The sequence below is a fragment of the Melanostigma gelatinosum genome (genome assembly GCF_949748355.1).
Source record: "Melanostigma gelatinosum genome assembly, chromosome: 12".
Lineage (NCBI taxonomy): Eukaryota > Metazoa > Chordata > Actinopteri > Perciformes > Zoarcidae > Melanostigma > Melanostigma gelatinosum.
The window spans coordinates 4,307,552-4,329,679 of NC_136645.1; the positions used below are offsets into that span (position 1 = coordinate 4,307,552).

Consider the following 22,128-nt stretch of genomic DNA (forward strand, 5'->3'; position numbering starts at 1 on the left):
TCTTTTCTTCTGGCTCTTCCACCGGCTACATTACATACCTGTCAGTGTCAACAGCAGCATTTACAAAGACTGGAATTTGCTCTTTTAATGTAACACGGTTGAATTATCTGGCTCTGTTTGTTCCTTCCTGTCTCCTCATATTCATGTTGGTTTTGTAAGAGAAGAGACAATCAGTGAACCACTAGAACCTGTATTCCTGTGTCATCGTCGAGCCAAGCCTAATGCTGCTCACTTCTCTGGCTGCTGTCCAGCTTCTGCTGATAGAAAGAATAAGAAGCAGAAATGAATGAAAGCCTACAAAGGAGGAGGATGAACATGAATGGCTCCTTCTTCCTGGTAACACTGTGACAATGAATAACGATGTGTCACACCACAGAATGTTTGTGAAAGGTATTCTTTTGATAATAATCCCCTCTGATTGATTCTGGTAGGACATGAACAACACGTGTCCTGTTTGAAACTGGTTCCATTAGCTGAATAGAAGCCTCGTTCACCACACAACAACTCACCGACTTCAGGAAGTGGATCTCTGAGCTGAGCGCCTCTCGCAGGAGCTCAAGCTCTCCTTCTTTATGCGTCTCCAGCTCCGCCCTCAGCCTGGTAAAACAAAAAGGAACCCATGTCAGTAACTGAAGGAAAGAAAGGAAGAGCTCTTAAAAGCAATAACTTGAAAAGAAAAGCATCCGCATGTTTGGCTCTGAATATCAGGTTTTAACACATTCTTTGTTTTTGTATCTCTACTCACGATTGGCTTTAATCACTCAGAAATAAATACCAGAACCAAATGAACTACATGAAACTGAAACCGATTTTTCACATCGGTATCTTAGAAATAACCAGCTCAAGATAAAAGGTTTGTTCTAAACAGCTTTCAGATGTACAGTACGCAACAGAAAATCACCAGTTCCAGTATGTTTACAAGCACGAAAACAACTTCAGTACCGGAAAAACTCTCGCAGTCTCCTGGACAGTGGAAGGACCTTCCTGAGGAGATCGGGGCAGCAAACTCTGTCTCATCGTTCAAATCAGTGTTAAAAACAAACTCTTTACAGTCGCTTTTCTCTCACTATATTTGTGTTTTAGGACATTTTGTTAGTTTTCTGTGTTTTCTGTTGGCTTTTATTTTATTTCATTCTTTGTGTTTTTAAATGTCTTTCACTACAAAGTACAGTGTTTTAAAAGGTGCTATATAAATTAGCTTTATTATTATTATTAATATTCTGAATGATTTGTCATTAGCTAACAGGACGTAGGGACACTTGAACATGTTGCTGAGTAAGAAGTAAGCAGAAATACAAACTTCACCCCAGCAGACAATAGTCACAGACTAAAACAGCCCATCTGTCCTCAAAGTCAATATTTCACTCTGTAGTTTCATGAACATGAATGCTGTTGTATCACTCGGTTCAGTCTGCTTGTGGAAGAAGCCTTCTTGGGTCCGCGGTACCTGCTGCTGGCAGGTGTTGGAGGATCTATACTGAGCCACACACATGAGCCTGAGACACGCTGCCTCCATCTTTCTTTTATTGGAAGTTAATGAAAGAATAAAACAGCTGAGCTGAAATTGCCCTCCCGCAGTGTGAGAACAGCAGTGTTTTAAACTTTGCTCTTCTCTGTGGAACTTGCAAATCGGATCTTTAAAGCGAGCACACTGTTTCTTTTCAGACGCTATGATGTTTACAACAGCGAGGCACTTTCTTTTTGGGATATCGGGGGTTTAATATCAGATTTCTGCAGTGCAGTGTGTAATATATCACGTCACAAAATGCATACAACTCCTGAATCATAACTCCCGAGCACATTGAGTGAATATCTCAGGTATTATATTTCCATTCTATTACGTGACAGTGAACGATGGACACCGGCAGCCGCCCTGTTTTGCACACTGAACACTTTTTAAATGACTGTAGCACTCATTCAAATTGACATGCATTCAATTTCCAACAATCAATAAGCGCGAGAGTTAAATATGCGTTTTAAAGAGACGCTGCTGCTGCGGTGGCTGAAGACAGGATTGATGGCTTCAGTTCAGAATGGATGATCATAGGAATGAGTGAGAGGAGGCCTCTCTCCTCCAAAGCCACATCCTCAGCACTTCCATGAGGCGAATACGCCCGGGGGGTAATGAAGGGCCGAGTATCTTTAATGAGGCTGATGGATGAACAGGATATGCTGCCCACATGCATGATTTAAGGCAGTGCTGGGAGAAGGAGGGGCGCTCAGAGAAGGACAGAGAACAATAAATGAGGAAGAGTCCAGGATTAGGAAATGGGCCCATTTTGTGCCTCGTCAGGATGTCTCTCATTAAATACTGGGAGAAAAATGTGTAACAATAACTGAATACATATTCAAATAAAAACAAAACAAAAGTGTAAACATCATCTGGATAGGTTTGGGGATTTGTTAATCACGTCACATGCATAGTATCGTGGAGGAGACATTATCCAAAGTAGTGGCATCAGCAATAACGATGGCCCTTCCTTCCTGGAACCCTATTGATCTCCGCTCTTTAATTAAATGAAGGAAGTCTCTTTGTGGAGAAACACGGTGGGCGGCGCTCACCAAGCGGTCCTGTTTCAGTGCAGCAGGTCCTCCGTTCATTTCCTACAACTCGTTCATCTTCCACTGTGGTGAGCAGACACACGGGGCTCGCTGCTGTTGCCCGTTTGGATGCCTCATTGTGAGGAGATGAGGGTTGTTTGGATTTCCGCCCATCCAGCTCTTAGTGGTTTGTAACGTCACCGAGCTTCACTTCATGCTTTTCTTATAAAATCTGCGTTTTTGTACTTATTCTTCCACTCACTGTCAAAAAGGTACAACTTCAAAATATGTAGATGTGCTGCTGTATAACGAACTAGTCTGATGATGCCGTGTGTAGCTTTGTGTCAGACTTGATGACTGACCAAACGCTCATTACTGTTTGAGAAAAAAAGAGTTGCTGCAAGCTGCTCTTTCTCACAGATGTCCATGGGTGACAATTAAGAGAAACTGCATAAACCAGCACGAGGGGTCAGAGAAGGGTTGGCTGAGGATGAAATCTCAACCCAATTAAAACACCTCTTGGAGATTTTGGACTTTCCACCACCGTGGATAAAACACCAGGAGAGGGCATATCTCCAACCGTCTATATGTCAAGACAGTTGATTTGGAAACTGGTGTTGAAGCAACATCTTACGAAGACACTCGACCTCAAAGGACTTTACAAAAATCTGCTTTCTAACACATCTTAATATTTACTAAGTTCTTATTGTTTTATTCATCTTCAGACACACAGAGCTTCCTCTTACCAGTACTACTGTACTGTGTGTGTGTACTCTATTACATATTGGACATCTCTCAGCTCAGTTCAAAGTAGGGATGCTTGCGTTGCTTCGTTTGCTTCCTTCACATAGAAAAGTTTGTTTGGTGAAATCAAACATCACGTTTTAACTAAATAAAATCAAACTGCATTTCTTTGTTGTTTATTCGCTGGATAAGCATTCAGTGTAAATACTTAACTCTCCGCCCCGCCTTCATTCTGCCTTGCAGACCCCTCTGGATCAATCACATTAGCCTCGGCTTCCTGTTGTTTTTTCCCATTTCCACTTGTTGACTGAATGAAATACACTTCGGATCAAAGGCTTAATTCAGCCAACCGGTCCCTAATGCTCTGTTATTTACACTTCACGCTGTGGACTGCAGCCAGCCGGATACAGAGAGAGAAACGCAGACGCGTGGGCTCGCTGGTCTACTCAGCACTTCTCACAGTATGATTCACGTCTGCTCTCAGTAAATAACACCTTCTGTCTAATGAGCCCGCCGAATGCTGCGCCGCTTCCTGTTGTTAACACATCTCCTCGTTCTCTGAGTGCGTTTAGCATCACGAGAGGCCACCGGTGCTGCTACGGAGATGAATCGTCATCCGTTATATTTACTCTTTTGTGTCTCAATGAGATTATTTTCTGTGACATACAGTACTTGCAGATGAGAGGCTGCGTGCTGTGTCTGTGTGTCAACATATAAAAAGCCCTCCCAGCGCCCGGACAGCTGATAACACTCACCTCAGACAGGTGCCGTCAGTGAGAGGCTTCCGACTGACAGACAGGCTCTCCGCTCGCAGAGATTCCGTCTTCGCTTCGGCTTCAATCGTCTGCCGATCCAGGTCTGCAGTCAGGAATAATAAACCACACACAACATGACTTTCCTTCAAAAAGACAGACACGGGGGCATTAAGACGTTTGCTGAAGGGGCCGGGGCAATGGGGACCAAGTTTGGATCACAGAGTACCACCACCACCAAGACCCACAACTGTGAGGCACTTCACTTCTCCCACTCCAAAGGAGTTGCTCTCATGGATCAATCGCTTCAAACTGGACTTCCTGGGAAGGATTGTATCTTCAAACCTGTAGCAACAGATCCACAGCAACGCAGCTTTGATTGTTTTATTGCCGTGCTATTTTCATTCCAAACACGCTTAAACCTGTATTTGTACTGGATAGCTTCCAGCTGAGAATGCATAGTGTGGGGGTGTGTGAGCACAACCCCTTCAACACAGATTTAAAAAAGGAAAAAAAAATCCACAAAATCAGTGACCTGCTTATGAAACCAGAAACATACTTTATGTTCAACATCTGGGCTCAAGATACTGTACAGCTGACTCAGCAGCATGGGTGGATTTTCAAGGTATATCTGACTTTGCTGCAGTTGTACATTCTAGAGAACTCCTTCTCTCTACATCTGAAACACGGAGGGTATAGAAGGTGCTCCCTCTGAGCCACATCATCCACATTAGAATGAACGTCTGGCGCGTTCACCTTTGTGGGTGTGATCCAGGCCCTGCAGCTTGAGCGTGAGCGCTCTCTTCTCCTCCTGCATGGCGCTCACGTGATTGTTCCTGCGGCTCATCAGCTCCATCTCTGATTGTAGAGGGAGACAAGACGAGTACTATTGCTGATTATTGAGTAAAGATCACCAGGAGGGCTGAAGTTCAGAACCACTTTATACCGCTCAGTGGGAGAAAACTTCTGGCTTCCCAGGGAATGCAATGTGGGCATTTCTTTAAACTCACTTTAACTCTACAAACAATACGAAAATGCTGCTCCCTTGAGCGCAGATTAAACACATATCATGACGACACTGGTCCTCACCCTCAATCCTGTAGAACTAATGAAAACACTTCAAACCATATCAAAGTATAATTTGTCATTAAAAGTTGCTGGGCTTTGAGAAATATGACACATTGAATAAACCATTGGGACTGCAACTTCTGTACAAACAATTACCACACGCTATTTGTTGGTTAAACTTAGTGATTCAATTAAATACACACACACACACACACACACACACAAAGCATAGCTTTCCTATCCTTATCTTATAATAAGTAGTATATTGTATATATATATATATATATATATATATATATATATATATATATATATACATACATTTCCAGTCGTCTCAGTAATGATTCTAATTACTGATTTCTTTCTCCGACCACCATCTCAACATTTTAACCACATTCTCTGACTGCTGTCAGCATGCCCATCATTCTAATTACAGTATAAAGCATCCGTCTACTGTGACAACAGTACAACTGACAGTGTTGTAGGACCTTTGTGTAATGATTCCACCTCCCGCTCCAGGTCCAGGCTCTCGGTGCGCGTTTGGCTCTCGAACACTACGTCTCTGTTCCCGCAAAGACTGAAGTCACCGTTGAACCGTGAGATCTCTTGAAGGAAGTTTTCCTCTTCTTCTTCAGCCTGACGCTTTATCTTGGCCTGGTGTGAAAAGACAGATCACAGGAAACGCTTCCAACAATAATAAGAAAGCAGCTGCTTGTGATGAAGGACTTCTACTCCTGCTACTCTCAGTATTGTTAATAATACTGTTTTGATGAAATCTTTGATGAACTTTTGTACAATATTTTACTCTTTAATTATTTCATACTCACTATTTTGACATTTTTTTTACAATAAATGATTAATTGATTGTTCAAAAACTTAAAAAAGACACATAATTTGGTTATCAAAATATGTGTATTCATACTACACATAACATGCTATAAGATGTAAATATCGATTCAGGCTTCAACCCACCAGACGTTCCCTTCGTTGGCTTCTCTGGCAGAGCAGCTCCCCAATTTGCTTCAACATCTGGTCCTCACATTTCTTCATCAGGCCGTGCTGCAGCCTCATCGCAGACAACTGCTGAGCCTGGAGCACAAGGAGATGAGTGGACAGGTAAGAAACACAACCCGACAGACAGACGTACTGAGAGGGACAAGCATGTCCGTGATCCCACAGAAGGAGAAATTAGATGAAATGAATCATGGACAGCTGGTCAAATCATGTAAAAGGTGACATGTTGGTGAGCCTTGCTGGGTAAATAAAAAATGTCTTTGACTACTTTTAACCTAAGTCTCAATATGTCTTTTCTTCTGAAACATCTCTCTCTTTCTATAGGTGTATATATCTCAATACACTTTCAAACTTTTCTTGTTTACTTCCCTTTGCCTCTCATCCTCCTATGATTATATGGTACAGCCCAAAGGATAGAAGATTGCCAAATTATGTAGGAGGGCGCCTTTTAAAGATGCCTCAGTCATTACTTTCCGTACAGTTTTCCATCTGTTACTCGAGCTGTCAAGGAGGTGAGTTTATTGTTTCTTATGTGGTGGTGTACATTTTTCAGCGAGCACAATTCAGCTTCCAAGTTTTCTAAACAGTGTAATTATCTGAAGACAGCTCTCATAAACTGGGAGATGTTACGTCATGAGAGCTGTAAACACACTGTGCTGTAAACACTCCCTGCATATCTGATGTAAACAGCTCCAATCTGAAGGGGGTCAGAAAAAGGTATCACAGTCCTGCGTTCTCAGGCAGATAATACTCAGGCAGACATGGCCTTCAGCAACCTTTACGAATAAGCGCGTAATCTGCTCTTTTGAGCGGATGTCCACTTATACGAGCGCAGGAAGAAGTGAGCAATATTTCTGAGGGGTCAACGAGCCTGCCTTTGACATCATATCTCACACATGCTGACAGGTGTCACTGATGTTATCCGGTGGAAATTAGCCATTGATCTGCAGTGGCACTTGCAGTTTGCACTGTTGATGAAAACGAATGGGAGAGATTAAGTGTTTTAAATCATGAAGCAGATCAGCTCATCAATATGCCGATATGCACTTCTTTACCTCATATGTCAACGCCACTAATACTGTATGCAGCCCCAAGGTACAGCAGTTATTGCTGATTGTATTTGTTTATCTTTGCATTTACTTTTTATCACAAGTAAAACTTGATACATTTAAAGCAACAACAAACAATCCCCGTTTTATGAATGCATCCCGGATGAGCAGTAAAATTATATCTTTTCCTCCCGACACAATGGACAAAATAGTCAAATATTAACCAATACTTCATGATGTGACTGCTGCTTACGCAAGAAGCCCAGATGAACATTTATTGTGTCTAGAGGCACAGTTCATGGTCAGAATAAATGATATGCCACCGTGCAAATGAGGATAAGGCTGTGCAAATATCAGGCTTTTCCACCAGCAAGCTGCCATAAAACAGGCAATAGTCACATTTTAAAATTACTATTAATAATAATAATTGGTAAAACATGTTAAACCCATCAAAGTTATAAACCCATTAAAATGTTAAAATCCACTTTATCACAAGTAAAACTTGATACATTTAAAGCAACAACAAACAATCCCCGTTTTATGAATGCATCCCGGATGAGCAGTAAAATTATATCTTTTCCTCCCGACACAATGGACAAAATAGTCAAATATTAACCAATACTTCATGATGTGACTGCTGCTTACGCAAGAAGCCCAGATGAACATTTATTGTGTCTAGAGGCACAGTTCATGGTCAGAATAAATGATATGCCACCGTGCAAATGAGGATAAGGCTGTGCAAATATCAGGCTTTTCCACCAAGCAAGCAAGCTGCCATAAAACAGGCAATAGTCACATTTTAAAATTACTATTAATAATAATAATTGGTAAAACATGTTAAACCCATCAAAGTTATAAACCCATTAAAATGTTAAAATCCACTAAAGTTTATTATAGGGCAGCATTTTGTGTTATACAACTTTGGTAATAAGTTCAAACACAGCCTGCTCAAATCATTAATATACCAAAAGACAAGACAGATATTGAACACTGCGTCATGACTGCTCCTCCTGTCACGAAAAAATATTCATAATTCACACATTAGCAACAAGTACAGGAGAAAAAGCTAATTGTGTCATGGTGTCACCTTTTTATCAAGTTCCTCACTGGTCTTTTCATTCTTCTCAGTGGTGTTCTTGATCTTCTCATTACATCTGATGATGGCTACTTTGACTGAAATAAAAGATAAGGAATAAGCCAATGAGAGAAACGCACCTTAGATAATGTAAATGTGGGTTGATAAAGAGGGAGGTTAGGCTAAATATTCATATTGCTAACCCGGCTAGGTAGCATTGTAGCTAGTCTGCCAATGTTAGGTAAGCTAACGCTGTAGCTTGTTTTGCTAGCTGAAATGTATATTCATACCTTCTTTGATTTGTTGTGTCTGTTCAGTTAACTGTTGTTCAGTTTGAAGGATTTGTTGGAACAGTGTGTCTAAACTCATTTTTAGTCAATAAGTGGCATGATAAAGTCACCTAGAATCAATAGAGGAAGATATCCCACTGTATAGTGTTGAGTAGCTAACACCTAGTTAGTCTCCTGTGACTAGCTAGCTAGTTACGCTAACGTAACGTAAACTACGCCTATGACGCAGCTTCGAGGAAACAACCGCCAAAGCTGCGTCAAATGCGTAGTTTACGTCTACTTAGTTACGTTATGATTTACGTCTACTTAGTTGCGCTAACGTCCCTTTTATTTATATATATATATATATATATATTTTAAGTTACACTGTCATTGATCAGTCCAGTCCCCACTTAATTGTGGGACTGTTGAACGTAATGGAGTGCTGTTTAGGCACAGTCAGCTTTCTCAACACTAATCCATTGAGGCTCGCTGCTCACATTTGTCACGAAAAAATATCCTGACTTTAACCAATTTTCTCGTTTCACCACTTGCACAGAAAAAAAAGCTTCTGATCCGGTGCCATGAGCCACATTACCGTGTGAAACGTTAAATTACCCGAAGGACTACATCGCCGTGACACGCATTCGCAAAATGAATATCACATATTGATTGAGGCTTTTCATAACTCACCAGACTGACTGGCAAGGCTCCCTTTGGAGACTTAAGAACAGCAAAGTCATCAAATTGTACGCAGACAATTATCCCAGACAGTAGCCTCAGCCTGTCGTTCATTTGTGCCCATTTTCTGTCTCTCCGCCTGTCATGTTCCCAGCAAAAGAAATGAGCTGCGGACATTGGCCTGTGGCGTATCTATTTCACAAAATTGAAAGCCATTTTGAAAAGCGACTGTACCTTGCAGGATTGATTAATCGCACCCACCTAATCACAGCTTCATTTTCAACAAGGGAGTATTCACTGGCGTTTAAATAAGCTATTTCATCCCATCTCTGAATGAACCTGCTCTCTCCCCCTCTCTCTCTCTCTGTATGTGTGTGTGTGTGTAAGGGTTGATTTACTGTGGCAGACGCCAGCATATCCTTGATTGATTCAGCCCAGTCTTTAATGCAGAGAGGGGCTCATTGACATGGTCTGGTCGTTTAGCCAAGTGGATCAGCCTCTGAATACACCATACAGGCAATCAATGAGCTGTAGGAAGAGGCATGGCGCATCATCCCTGTTATTATAATCATGCTCTGTTGCTCTGTTTGTTAAAAAATGCCCGAGCCATTTGACAAGACCAAACAATGGGTATTTGAAATGAATACTCATTATTTACTAACATGAGATATCGACGGGTGAAGCGTGGTGTTGTTTGAAAGAATAACAATCTTTGCTTTTTTTTTGAATAGTGACCTTTACTTTGAAACCACCAACAGATGGCGACAGCCACGCGGCGTCCACTCTTCTGTGTGGACAGACAGCGCTGTCTGGGTGCTGCAGCGGACAAGTAGGCCCGTATTCTGTAGAGGGTAAAGGTTTTATTTAAAGTGTTTCATCATAAAATACCTATCCGCCTAGTCTCGTCACATGTGGCGGATAATGTTGCATAAACATGTTTGTCATTTTGCAAATGGGATTAACGTTACAGCTAACTGGGAGGATCCACGCTCATCGCTTGGCATGTCATGAATCAGGCAACTTGCAGGTGAAATATGTCTATTTATTTTTTAATATTTTAATTGCCTTGAGCTACCCCACGTGCTGCTGCAGTCTACTAATCCCGTCATGAAATGAGGCATGCTCTTTGCCCTCTCCCAGTTATATACTGAGAGAAAAACACATGGTTTCATTTCATCAACCACGTGCCCTCTGTGGTTACATGGGGCCCGTTTCTGTTTTAATGGACTGGAAAAGTGATTACTATTTATCCTTTTTTAATTGTTTTACTCTGAGTAGGAAATGTTTTGTGAAAAGTAAACATCATTAACACACTATAATAACCCCAAAGAGAGTCGGGGTGAGCGTGCAACTCAGCAGTGACGGTACCATGACTGTGCTGCATGCACCCATTGGGACATACATTTTCCCGGTGCTCATTAGTGAGTTAATTGAGCGAATTATTTATTTTCTGTGCTGCCGTTGTGATATCACCATAATAATGGGTTGAGTTGGCTGATTGGAAGGTCTATCTTTGTGCATTTATTCAGATAACTGTACTTTTGCGGCGAGTGTGTGTGTGTGTGTGTGTGTGTGGCGGGGGGGGGGGCTCTCTCCTCGTGCTGAATGCGCTGCAGACAGCCAACACGTTGGGCTCCAGTTGGCTGTGCGCGCTCAGACGCACAGACGCAAGCATCCCGCTGCTGGAGTTGGAGGACACTCGCCCGATTCGCCTCCACCGCAGCGCTGATCCCTTTGTCTCCCGGCGGTGAGAAGACCACCCGCACGGGAGGAAAAGAACGAAGAAGAAGAAAGAGCAAATGAAACACTTCTTTTGACTGAGACTCCAATAAACTGTGCAGAATCGGGACTGGGCACTTTTTATTTTGGAGAGGTGGTGGGGGGGAGGAATTATTTCTCACATGAGGCGAGCCGGATCCGTTTTGTACAGCGGAGCGCGCACTGCTGCGTCTTTCCAATGGATTTCAGTCGTGGAAGTACCCTGGGAATCAAACTACTGTTAAGTCGCTTTTAGCTCGCGAGTTTCGTTCCAACAAGGGTTTATGTTTCACAAGAAGAGAAGGACGATGATCCTCCACGTGCTGTACGTCCTTCTGCCTCTTTTGGGTAAGTTTCACGAGGTATACTACCACCAACAGCTGTCCGTTTGATACCAATACATCCCGTAGGCGCGTGCGGTATTTAGTGGCTAAATTGCGAGCGTTGTCAATGAGGGGGGGGGGGGGGGCAGCCCGGCAGAGACAGTGGCTGCTCGCTGAGAGTCAACGTGTGGAGGCTGCTGTGGTCCAAAGTGCTCTAAATAGCAAAGTCAAGCTGGAGCTGCCTCACCAAACTATCATGAACGTGACAGCAAATCTTCACTCTTATCAATCCAAAACTCTTCAAACCAGCTGCGTCACGAAGTTATGAAGTACAGTACCAAACTGCTTTCAGTCATTTGTTACACGCGATGCAGCCTGTACATTCTCCACGGAGAGTGTTGATAGTCTATAAACCACTCTGCCAGCCGAGGCATGATTATGCTTCACTTGTATTGTTATTATTATTATTATTATTAGAAGTGTCACTTCTGTTTCCAGATGTGTTGTCGTACGCGGAGGAGAACGTGCGTGCCGCGGCCACCCGGCTGGACTGCGTGCGGGCCAGCGAGCAGTGCCTGAAGGAGCAGGCGTGCAGCACCAAGTACCGCACGATGAGGCAGTGCGTGGCCGGCGGCAAGGAGAGCAATTTCAGCATGGTGTCCGGCCTGGAGGCCAAGGACGAGTGCCGGAGCGCCATGGACGCCATCAAACAGAGCTCCCTGTACAGCTGCCGGTGTAAAAGGGGCATGAAGAAAGAGAAGAACTGCCTGCGCATTTACTGGGGCATCTACCAGACGTTACAAGGTCGGTTTGAAAAAAAAAATACACACTTACTCCTTTAGCAGATTTTGATTCAGAATGGTGTGATACCATTAATCAGAGTAAGGTATTTGTGGAAAGGTCTATTACAGAATAAACAATAGCACAATATTTGTCCTTTTTGCTAGGGTGGGGGGGGGGGGGGGCTATAAAACAATTGCTTAAGTCCCTCAGGGGTCTTTGTTTGGGTGGACTGCTACACTTACAGTATGCCCTGCAGCTATTCATGTGAAATGGGCATTCTCCATAGGTTGTCTAATCTGCTCAGAGGGGTGAGGGGGATTAGTTGGCCCCGGCTCCTCCCACTGTTGTATGGAGTGGGCACCGTCAGTCCTCTCCCCCTCCCTCCCTTCCCCCCCCCCCCCCCCTCCCCTTCCAGCTCTATGACCCTCCCCATCCCTGCTACACCACAAACACAGAAACTCCAAAAAGTAGCACACAGCGTTTTATCTAGCAGTCCAATGTGTTCACGGACGATCACTCAGCTTTCACTCAAATTCGTCCCCCGACCCGGTTCACCGCCATTAGATATCACTTTCCTTGAAGGTAATGGAGCGTGCAGCCCCTCGGCGCTGGCACTGCCATCTTTAAGTGTTGATCATAGCAGGGGGGGGGGGGGGCTTTTAGTCCCTAAACTGCATCCAGCCCGTTGCCATTGGGTCGGCTTCCAGTTGCGCAACACAGCTGACCAACCTGCCTAATCAAGCGTGGGGCTGTGTGCTAGCGTGGATATCGACTGACCCAAATAACCCGTGTCACTTGCAGGCTAATGTGAGGGGTGAAAGATGAAAAACACAATAGGAGGGTGTTCAAACCAGATCTATCTATCTGTCTATCTATCTCTAACATCTGCTTGTCTTCATCACAGGTAATGACTTCTTGGAGGATTCTCCGTACGAACCCATGAACAGCCGTCTATCTGACATTTTCCGCCTGGCTCCCATCATAGGTAAGAATTAAAGAAATCTGTTCCTGTGGAGGCTTTTCACTCCGTCTCTTCGGATTTATTTTTGTTATTTTCAGTTTTCCATTGGTCACCCATCTCCGTTGAGATAGGATTAAGCTCCAAGCTGTGCATGCTCTCACCGAAGGTTATCTGTGTGTCTAGTGTGCATCCTCCCTCATCCTCTCCGCTATCCGTCTTCCTTTCTCTCCGCTTGTTCTCTCCCCAGCAACACTGCATGCTGGCTGGAAGTGACCTTGCATGGGGAGCTATAGTTCTGAGTGCCATCAAGCGGGGGGAGAAATGCTGCAGATGCAGAGGGAAAGGCTCTGTTGTCGGGTGTGTTTCGCTGCGGTCGTGGCGAGCTTCCTCTCGTGACTGTTTGAATCCACTTGTTGAAAAGGACTCGCTCTGCGAGTGAACGCGGGAGAGCGTGATGATGCTGTTCTCCTCCGTGTGTGTGGGAGCGACGCCGACCAGAGCCTCTAGATGGCGATGTTATTCCCTGCTTCACAGCCGCTCCGTGGACCCACGGTTGAGGCTGTTGTGGGTATTTGAGAGCCTGATCTATGAATGTGGCACAATCATGTAGCTGCTCACATTTTCATTATCACACCGCAGCTGATGAGTGGTGTGTCAAATCAAACAGACGCGCTCTGCCTCCGCATCCTCGGAGTACAAGGCTGGTATTTTGACCCCTTTTGATACGGAGGAGCCTTTTCTCTCTGTATCCTCAGTCAATTTCATCTCACAATGGGCCGATGTGCCCTAAACCAATGTTTCTCTTATAGCAGGGTGAGATCATGACGTGGGTGGCGAGATAGAGATGAACAAAATCTTGGCCCGGGTACCGACTTCATGACCAATTTGCTGTTTCTAAAAAGACGCCGGCTGAGAAAAGACAAGCTTGTTGTGGAAAGAATATTCTCTCCTCTCGCGACTCTCTAGAAAAACAGCACTTTCACAGGAGACACCCCAACACGCCACACTTTATATATGTCTCCGACCCCTAATACACCAGCGAGTCCCGGAAAGGACCAGACACCCCCACAGGCCGTCGGCGCGGAAGCGTGCGCGGCACAGAATCATAGTTCACATCTCAGGCAGCTGACATCTATCGCCGGTCTGAGCCGTGGGTTCCAGAAGCGGGAACAGACAGATTTATGGTGTCGTTCTCATCATGAAGGCAGGCACTCCTTATTTAATGTCCGAATGCCACTTGATGTTGATCGATGGCTTTGCATATACTGTATATCTCTCTCTGCAGCGGCAGAGATCAGACATCGAAGGACATTTATGGAGAGCAGGGTTGCCGCCAATGATTATTTTCATGAATGATTAACCCTTTGGTGCCCTCAAATTGCTTGTACACCCAAAGGTATTCAATTTACAATGATGTAAACAGGAAGTCCTCACATTTGAGAAGTTGGGAACCATTTGGCATTTTATTCCTGTCTAAATGACACATTTGTGTTTCATTTTCTATCAACTTCAGTGCTTCAAGCCCTTCAGTTTCCAACCTTTTTGACACGTTCTTCGAATAAAGCATTATCTACATGCGACCGCTCGTCACAAGTTTCGATATGAGTGATTTGTGATTCATGAGTTGTGTTTTAAGGGTTTTTATAAGTGGAAGATTTAGCAAGAGAAAAATCAAACATTTGAGAAAAGTCAGAAAAAAATCGACTTTATATTGTTTAACAAAACTTTCCTGAACCGCTGGACCAATCAACATAGTTTTCCAGTGCTAGTCCAAACACCTGTTCATGGTGATTGACACCTTTCCATACATCTCTCTTTTGACGTAACATTCGATCCGCCCAGGGTCTGTCATTAAAGTGCAGTTATGGAGAGCGTTACCTGTTTCTATAGTATAACTGCAGGTGGAGGAGACGTTGGTGAACTAGGCCAGCGGAATGGAGATACGCATATAAGACAAAGCAGAGAGGGACAAAGCTGGAATGAGAATAGCATCTGATCATCAGAGGAGAATTGTCAGGCAGGAGCCGGGGATGGAGGGGTGAGAGGAGGGGGATGGAGGGGTGAGGGCTAATTAGCGAATAGCAGGGTAAGGCTAAGAGGACGCGGAGCTCTGGCTCCTCTGCTCTTTCTGTGGAAATTAAAGGGCGAGGTGACAGGAGAAGGATCCAGGCAGAAATGATTTGAGCTTAGAGCGCGTTTGATCACTCAGACAGCCTCGTTACGTGTCCGCCGAATTGAGCAGAGAACTTGAAAAATGTACACGCATAAAAGCCACAAAGAAACATACATAGTTTGAAAGGGGAACCAATATGCAAAGTGCACTCTGGGGATTCTTATTTTCATATTATGCAAATGCGTAGATATCACCTCTGTGCCTATTTAATTTCCCTAATGACTCCAACAATACATGCACAATTGTAAGAACGATGCAAACAAGCCTTGAATGCACAAGTGAAATGTGTGTGAAATATAACTGCAGAGTTAAAAAAGATACTGGGGGAATTGTTTCTCACATAACTTTATGTTTTATGGTAGGAGTGATATTAGAGTACAGTACAATAGCCAATGTGATTTCACTGTATGTATGTATGGAGGTCTCTGTACATTTTCTTAGGCGCCCTGAATCACCTGTACATCTCATCTGTCTTCTACATAGCTTCAATTTCATGCTTAAAGATGAAGTATTTATGATAATTTTTTTCCTACTTAATATTGAAAGTATTTTATTGATGCAGAATGCTCTCAGGTCCTCAGACTTAGGATCCGAGTCAGTAATCTGTGCCCCCCCCCCCCCCCCCCCCCCTATTCCAGGAGGCTCTCTGAACGAGTCTCATGTCTGTCTCAGTAAGGCAGTAGGACTCAGTGATCCGGGGCTATAGGAACAATAGGCAGCCACGATGATCCTATAATTCCATAATTGGCCCCATTTCTCCCGACTGAAGTGACTTAATCACCAGTGACACCCATACATACACAGTGCACAGACACACAGGCACTCAAACACACACTGTTGAGCCCTGAACACCTGTTCCCAATGAAATGCCCAGAGGCGTCAGTCCGGTTTCATTAGAGAGACACAAGTACACTGTGTTTGTGCAACTGAAGTGAATATATGCGTCGTGTTTGCTGATTTACACAAATCATACGCATACTCAAAAACAAAGCGCCATTTCATTAAGGTAAACGAGGTAAACAAGGTTCTCGGAGTTCATGTGTGGAATAGAAAACACGTCGTTGAGAGAATAATCCAGAAGGTTCGAGCACATCTTTTCATCACCGCACCGTTGCTCTTCTGTCTTTATGTTTCTGTCCGAATCACGAATCATTAGTCACAGTAAATTATCCAAAAGTGGCTTTAAACATGTTTACTATGGTGAACTGAAGTTTGATACATTATATATATATTATATACATTGGAATACGAGATGTTTAAAACCCTGACATTGTAGAAATCTTAAATGATCAACTGTAACTGAAATTTGATTGAAACATTCAAGCTAATATATATGCACACACACACACACAGGCAACACACAGCAGTTCCACTGGGTTGACTGAGCTATTCATTTTCAGATCTTTACAGGGGACAGAGTGCCTTTACCTCGGGTTGAGTCCAGTGAGTCACGGTCGCGTGTGGGCAACTCATTTTTCCCTGCACCAAAAAATGAGCAGCGACTGTCGCAGTCGTCTCTACGGTGGCTCATTTCTCAGTCGTGCTTTCAGAAAGGCCTCGGTCAAATGTGGAAAATACTTTGGCGAAATGGCCAGATATACTGCAACAAGAAAGCCAGCAAGCTGACGGTGTTATTGTGATTATCACACACGTTGTGTCTGTGTTTTCGTCTTGGAATTTAACTTCTGTTTTCAGTCCATGAAAGTTATTTGTACCACTTTGGTCACCTAAAAATGTCTTATTCAGGGTTCCGTTGTACTTAGCCCCACCCTCTATTGTCACTTCTGGTTGCAAAAAAAAAACCAAGATGGCGATGACCAAAATGCCAAAGTCAAGGCTTCTAAACTGCAGTCCACAAACCAATGGGTGATGTCATGGTGACTACGTCCACTTCTTGGATACAGTCCATTACGGTTTTAATTCAGTCTCCTTGCCCAACGAAATGTCTCTGTTCAGTCCTTCCGTCTTTCTCTCTCTGGCTCTCTTCAGCAGCTCTGCCTGTTGTGATGTTTCAGTGTGAGCGTGTTGGTTTCACTCTACATTGAGTATGCGTGGCATACATAAACATGCCTGTGTAAAACATGAAATGCTAGATCTGAGTGGATGCTTCTCATTGCATGTGTTGCATTTTCATTATTCCTTGTCCTTGAACGATAGCGAGATGCCGGCTTTGGAAGATGCCAGCTTTCTTTGTTTTATAAATCGGTAAACAAAAAGGTAGACGTCACGCTGAGCAGAAAAACAATCATTTTCTCTCCCACCGCATGAGTTCATATAAGCTGAGAGAGGAAGGAGAGAGCAGAGTTTAGATGAAATGGCTGCCTTGCTCTTTGCCAGTTGCCCATGTTTATGAGTCACTGATCCATGCAGGAGGGAGAAACACAGAAACAGAGAGCATTATTCTGAGATTCAAGTGGACTTTGAATTACTGCCACACCGTTTGGCCCAGGCTACTGGAAAATCGAAGTGTTGTCGGAAATGGATGAAAAAACACAGCCTGGGTACACTCTAAAAAGCCCAACTTCAAATTTGTTGGACTAACACTTTTTTTAAAATTTGAGTCAACAAATTCCTTTGGAAAAAGTTGCGCTAACTCAAAATGTCAACTTTACTAATAAGGAGTGCAGTCCACTGAAACTTTTAAGTCGAGAAAACTTAGCATAGTGGTTTGGGCATCTGCTGAGGTAACTAAGGCCACTGTGCATGGGTAGATGTTAGTAAATATATACATGTACATATATGTATGTATGTATGTATGTGTGTATATATATATATATACTATAATTATATATTTTAAATAATAAAATAAAATAAATAAAACATTATTTTCTTTAGCCCCTCTTAAGATACCATGATGTTTAGATACCTTATTTTTTTTGATTTTATTTATTTATTTATTTACTTTTTATACCTAAATCTTATTTGTGTAAGAATGTTCATGATCTGCTGAATGTCTGTTGACAATGTTCAATAAAGTTCAACAAAGAAAAAAACTCGCCAACCACCACAAATTCAGGAGAAGAAGAAGAAGAAGCAGCTGCAGCAGAAGAAGAAGAAGAAGAAGAAGAAGAAGAAGAAGAAGAAGAAGAAGAAGAAGAAGAGAGGGGAAAAACGTCACTGCGCTACACCAGTGCCTTCGGTTAGAGATAGTAATTCCGCTTATTACTATTCAGACCTACTTATGTACTGAAGTTAACTTAAATTTAAAATAGCACTTTGAGTTAACTTCTTAAGGGTTAGGGTTAGGGTTAGGGTTAGGGTGTCCTAAGTTGACACAACTTACTTGAGTATACTCAAAAAAGCCTTTGCAGCTGGTTGCTTAACCTTTTTAAGTATACTCAACTTTATTTTTTTTTAGAGTAGTTTCGTATTACTGTATTCATGAACACTGGCTGTTCCAGGTACCGTTCGTGTCCCTTTCAAACATTCCGTCTCTTGATCTACTACTTCTTGTCCTTCTGCATCGTCTTGTTTTTCAAAACATTGACTACTGTTGGGGCCAGAAATCTCCTCACAATGAAAATGGAGCAGGCTAGCACACGTGGAATGATAGCTTTTCAGACACACGGCGCTAAAAACATTACCGAAACTGATTTACAATTATAAGGAATTTAATTCCACTGATGCAAGCACGATCACAGTTACACATTGGAGTATATACTCCTATGAAATATTAAAACAATAAAACCCGATTTGCAAAAACCTCAACTCGGCTCCTCCGGTGAAAAACACGCCTGTCGTCCGAGGGCCATCACAGAGAGAGAGGAAAAAAGTCTTTAAATTAAACCTCCCACCCCTGTTCGACACACCTCCTCTTCCATTTATCTCGATTCCTATTGGCTAACTTCCAGGAGTGTATTCGGCTGTCTGCCCCTGAGTCTACTAACACATTCAATGACTGTCAGTTACGTTTTAACCCCTCCTATAATAATCCTTCAGTATGAAAGTTAAACTTCTGCAACTTGGCAGAAGCTTCATGTTTTTTAGCTACTATTCCTACATCACTTTATGTTTATCTTAATTATGCATTCCCAAAACCCTTATGATTATGACTAATTATGAATTATTAATTATTAAACACTTTTATTATATCTACTAACTACAGTTTTTTGCTCAAATTTCTTACACTACCGGTCCCTAAAAAATCCCCATTTTCAGGAGTTCTCATTTTTAGAGCCAATGCACAACTGAGGTATGCCTCACTAAACAAAAAAAAACATTTCTACATCTGGGAAATAGGTGATTCGAACTAGTTTATTAGACATGATTGAACTGTTTGCAGATAAAAGACTGTTTTATTTGTGAGCCAACAGTCATTTAGCACAAGTGCGATGAAGGGTGAGAGAAATGTAACGCGGGGCAAAAAGTGACACTGACCAAAAGTGACTAAAGGTAAACACAGCAGCTGTGGCTAAATGACGGGGTGGCAGTGAGAACCCAACAGATACCTGGAGGTGCATCCTGTGAATAAAGATGAGTCTATACAACGATACTCACTGTGGCCTGCCGACTGACCTTTTACACTTGCTCGGCAGTTTTGAAGAGATAATATAGCATTCGGGTTGGCAGCACTTATCTGCCACTTAAACCTCCATTTGTACTTCAAAACTTTCCTGTAAACGGCAGCGCGATGCTGTCAACTTGTCCCTTTCTCCTCCGTGTCTTTTCCTTGTGCTTAGATTGTGCACAGATTTTGAACGTTGGAGACATTTATCTCCAACTTGTGTTCTACCGGCGGCTATGCAGTAATCAGAAACTGTGTTCTCCGGCTTATGAAGACTCCCCCCCCCCCCACCGCCGGTGTGTGTTGTCTGTTCGACTTAAAATCTCTCCTTAAGCGCTGTCGTCCTCCCAGTTGGCTGGCACAGCGGCGCTCTGCGCATCACCCACTCACCACTCATAAGCCCCAATACACCAAAGCTCAATATTGTGTCTTTTCAACGTGTCAAGACTTCAAACGCATCCTCCTCCCTCCTACAACCGAAGTCAACCTTGACGCGCGGTTGCGGCGCTGTGTGCGGGTGTTGCGGGTGCTGAAAACATCTGTAAGTGCGTGGCCTGGCTGTCAAGCCGAGGCGGCACTTCAATTCCCCCTGTGCCGACACGCGGGGCTGAGAGGCTGTCGGCACCACTCCAACCACTGGCTGCAGAGGAAGTCACTCTCATTATGAGCTGCCAATGTTTAGAGATAAGAGTGACTTCCGCTATCTCTTTCCCTGCACAGTGTGTGCCTGCAGAGTGTGTGTGTGTGTGTGTGTGTTTTTGCGAGTGCGAGATAGAGTCAGGGAGGGAATGCAGAGGAGTCGCAGAGGCAGAAACATAATTTATTGTGCTGTATCTTTTGGAGAGAGAGAGAGAGAGAGAGAGAGAGAGTATTAGCCTTTTCTCTTAACTTTATTTTTCTGCCTTTATTTATCCAGAGTTGGTCGACTGAGCACACTTGCTTTTTTTTTGTGCCATTCCCCGCTTCACGCTTATTCAGTCAAATGCATTTATATAGCTGGGAGTTGCTCTGGATATAAACTACACGGTTTGTCACCAAGCAGATTTAGTGTTTTACTTTATAGAAGTTTTGGAAGGAGTGGGCGTTCACCCACTTTTTCCCCCAGCCTTCAGCCTTGTGATGCACCAACGGGATGGACTGAATTGTGTTGGCTCCTGACCCTTATTAAACGGATCACGAGAGCAGTCCTAGAAGGCTTTAGGATTGTTAAAACCTCTAGAGACACCCTGCACAGCTGACGGTCCATCACAAACAATGAGGATGTTTTACTGTCATATTTAAGAAAACACAGGCGACGATGGATGACTCAAATCCCTGAAGAAAATATCATTAAAACAGCATCATGAGAAGAGATTGTTTTTCTTTTTCTGTATGTCAGTCACATAACAGCTCTCAGTCTCGTCTGACTCACAGCAACTTTACCTTACATTGGATGTCTTTCCAGACAGCTTCATCCTGAGTGCTTCTATTTTTCCAGCTTTTGAGCTGGTGGACGCCGCATCCGTTTCGGATGCTTCTCTTCTATAAATTTGAGTTGTCGCCACGTGTAGTTCACAGCAAATAGACAGTCAAAACTGACAGTATATTGACATCATACATTACATTACATTACAGTCATTTAGCAGACGCTTTTATCCAAAGCGACTTTGGATAAAGCTTTCATAGCAACAACATTACTAAAGTTTCGATGTCTATTTCTGTAGAACGTGTCACAGGCATGAAACATGTCAATATTTGTGTGAATCAACCTGTTTCAAAAGCCCTCTAGTTGCTCTCTGTGGAAAACAATGTAAACACACACCTGCATATGTAAACACAATGCTTTTATTCTGAAATATTTGTACAGTGTTGCGGAAAATGCCCGTGCTCGGAGTACCGGATTTGAATCGTGAACGATTATAAATATTGACAAATTAACAGACATCTCTTAACCTTTGAAAGTACCTTTGAAACCTCTGAAATAGATATGGATGACTTTCATAATGATTTGAAATGAAACATTCTGGCCATTATGAAAGGCAAATGTTCTGTAGAAAGGTGTTTCACTCTTGAAGTGTTCTGTGGTACACTGACAGGACGTGTTTCTGGTGTGCATCCATCCATCATGCGGGCCCTCGTCTCCAGGATGTCGTCTTGTTTGCGACGCATTAGATCAAATCTGTCCCACTAGATCTCGTTGCCCCGTCCCCTGCACCGGAGTTTGTTTTGTTCAAGACTCTCCAAATCCACTGCCGACATTACTGTCCCTGCGCCTTGTCTCACATGAAACCTAATCAATACGGCGCCGTGTTAGATTGGAAACTCGAGGCTGTGTCTACAAGAATCCATCGATTTATCTCTCCCCCCCCCTCCCCGTTCCCCTCCTTCTTTTCCGCCCCAAATTCTTCCGCTCAGGTCGGGATCACAGGCTTTATCCTTGAGCGAGGTTCGAGG

The 22,128-nt window shown here is 43.3% G+C and overlaps 2 protein-coding genes across 3 annotated transcripts in view; one reads left to right on the plus strand and one right to left on the minus strand.

The window, feature by feature from the left end:
- Positions 1 to 218: 218 nt before the first annotated feature.
- Positions 219 to 8,612, minus strand: LOC306785363 (coiled-coil domain-containing protein 172-like; the record flags this gene model as incomplete). Its single annotated transcript, XM_079279714.1, has 8 exons — positions 219 to 254; positions 510 to 597; positions 4,041 to 4,143; positions 4,794 to 4,895; positions 5,594 to 5,759; positions 6,078 to 6,194; positions 8,256 to 8,341; positions 8,534 to 8,612. The coding sequence occupies 8 exons, from the start codon at positions 8,610 to 8,612 to the stop codon at positions 219 to 221; spliced, it is 777 nt and encodes a 258-aa protein (XP_079135840.1).
- A 2,277-nt stretch (positions 8,613 to 10,889) lies between these two features.
- Positions 10,890 to 22,128, plus strand: part of gfra1a (gdnf family receptor alpha 1a) — a 76,378-nt gene continuing 65,139 nt past the window's right edge. For both annotated transcript variants that reach the window (XM_079280353.1, XM_079280354.1), the window contains exons 1-3: positions 10,890 to 11,299; positions 11,773 to 12,078; positions 12,962 to 13,042. In XM_079280353.1, the coding sequence (XP_079136479.1) occupies positions 11,236 to 11,299; positions 11,773 to 12,078; positions 12,962 to 13,042 (451 nt within the window). In that variant the 5' untranslated portion in view covers positions 10,890 to 11,235. The remainder of the gene's footprint in view (positions 11,300 to 11,772; positions 12,079 to 12,961; positions 13,043 to 22,128) is intronic.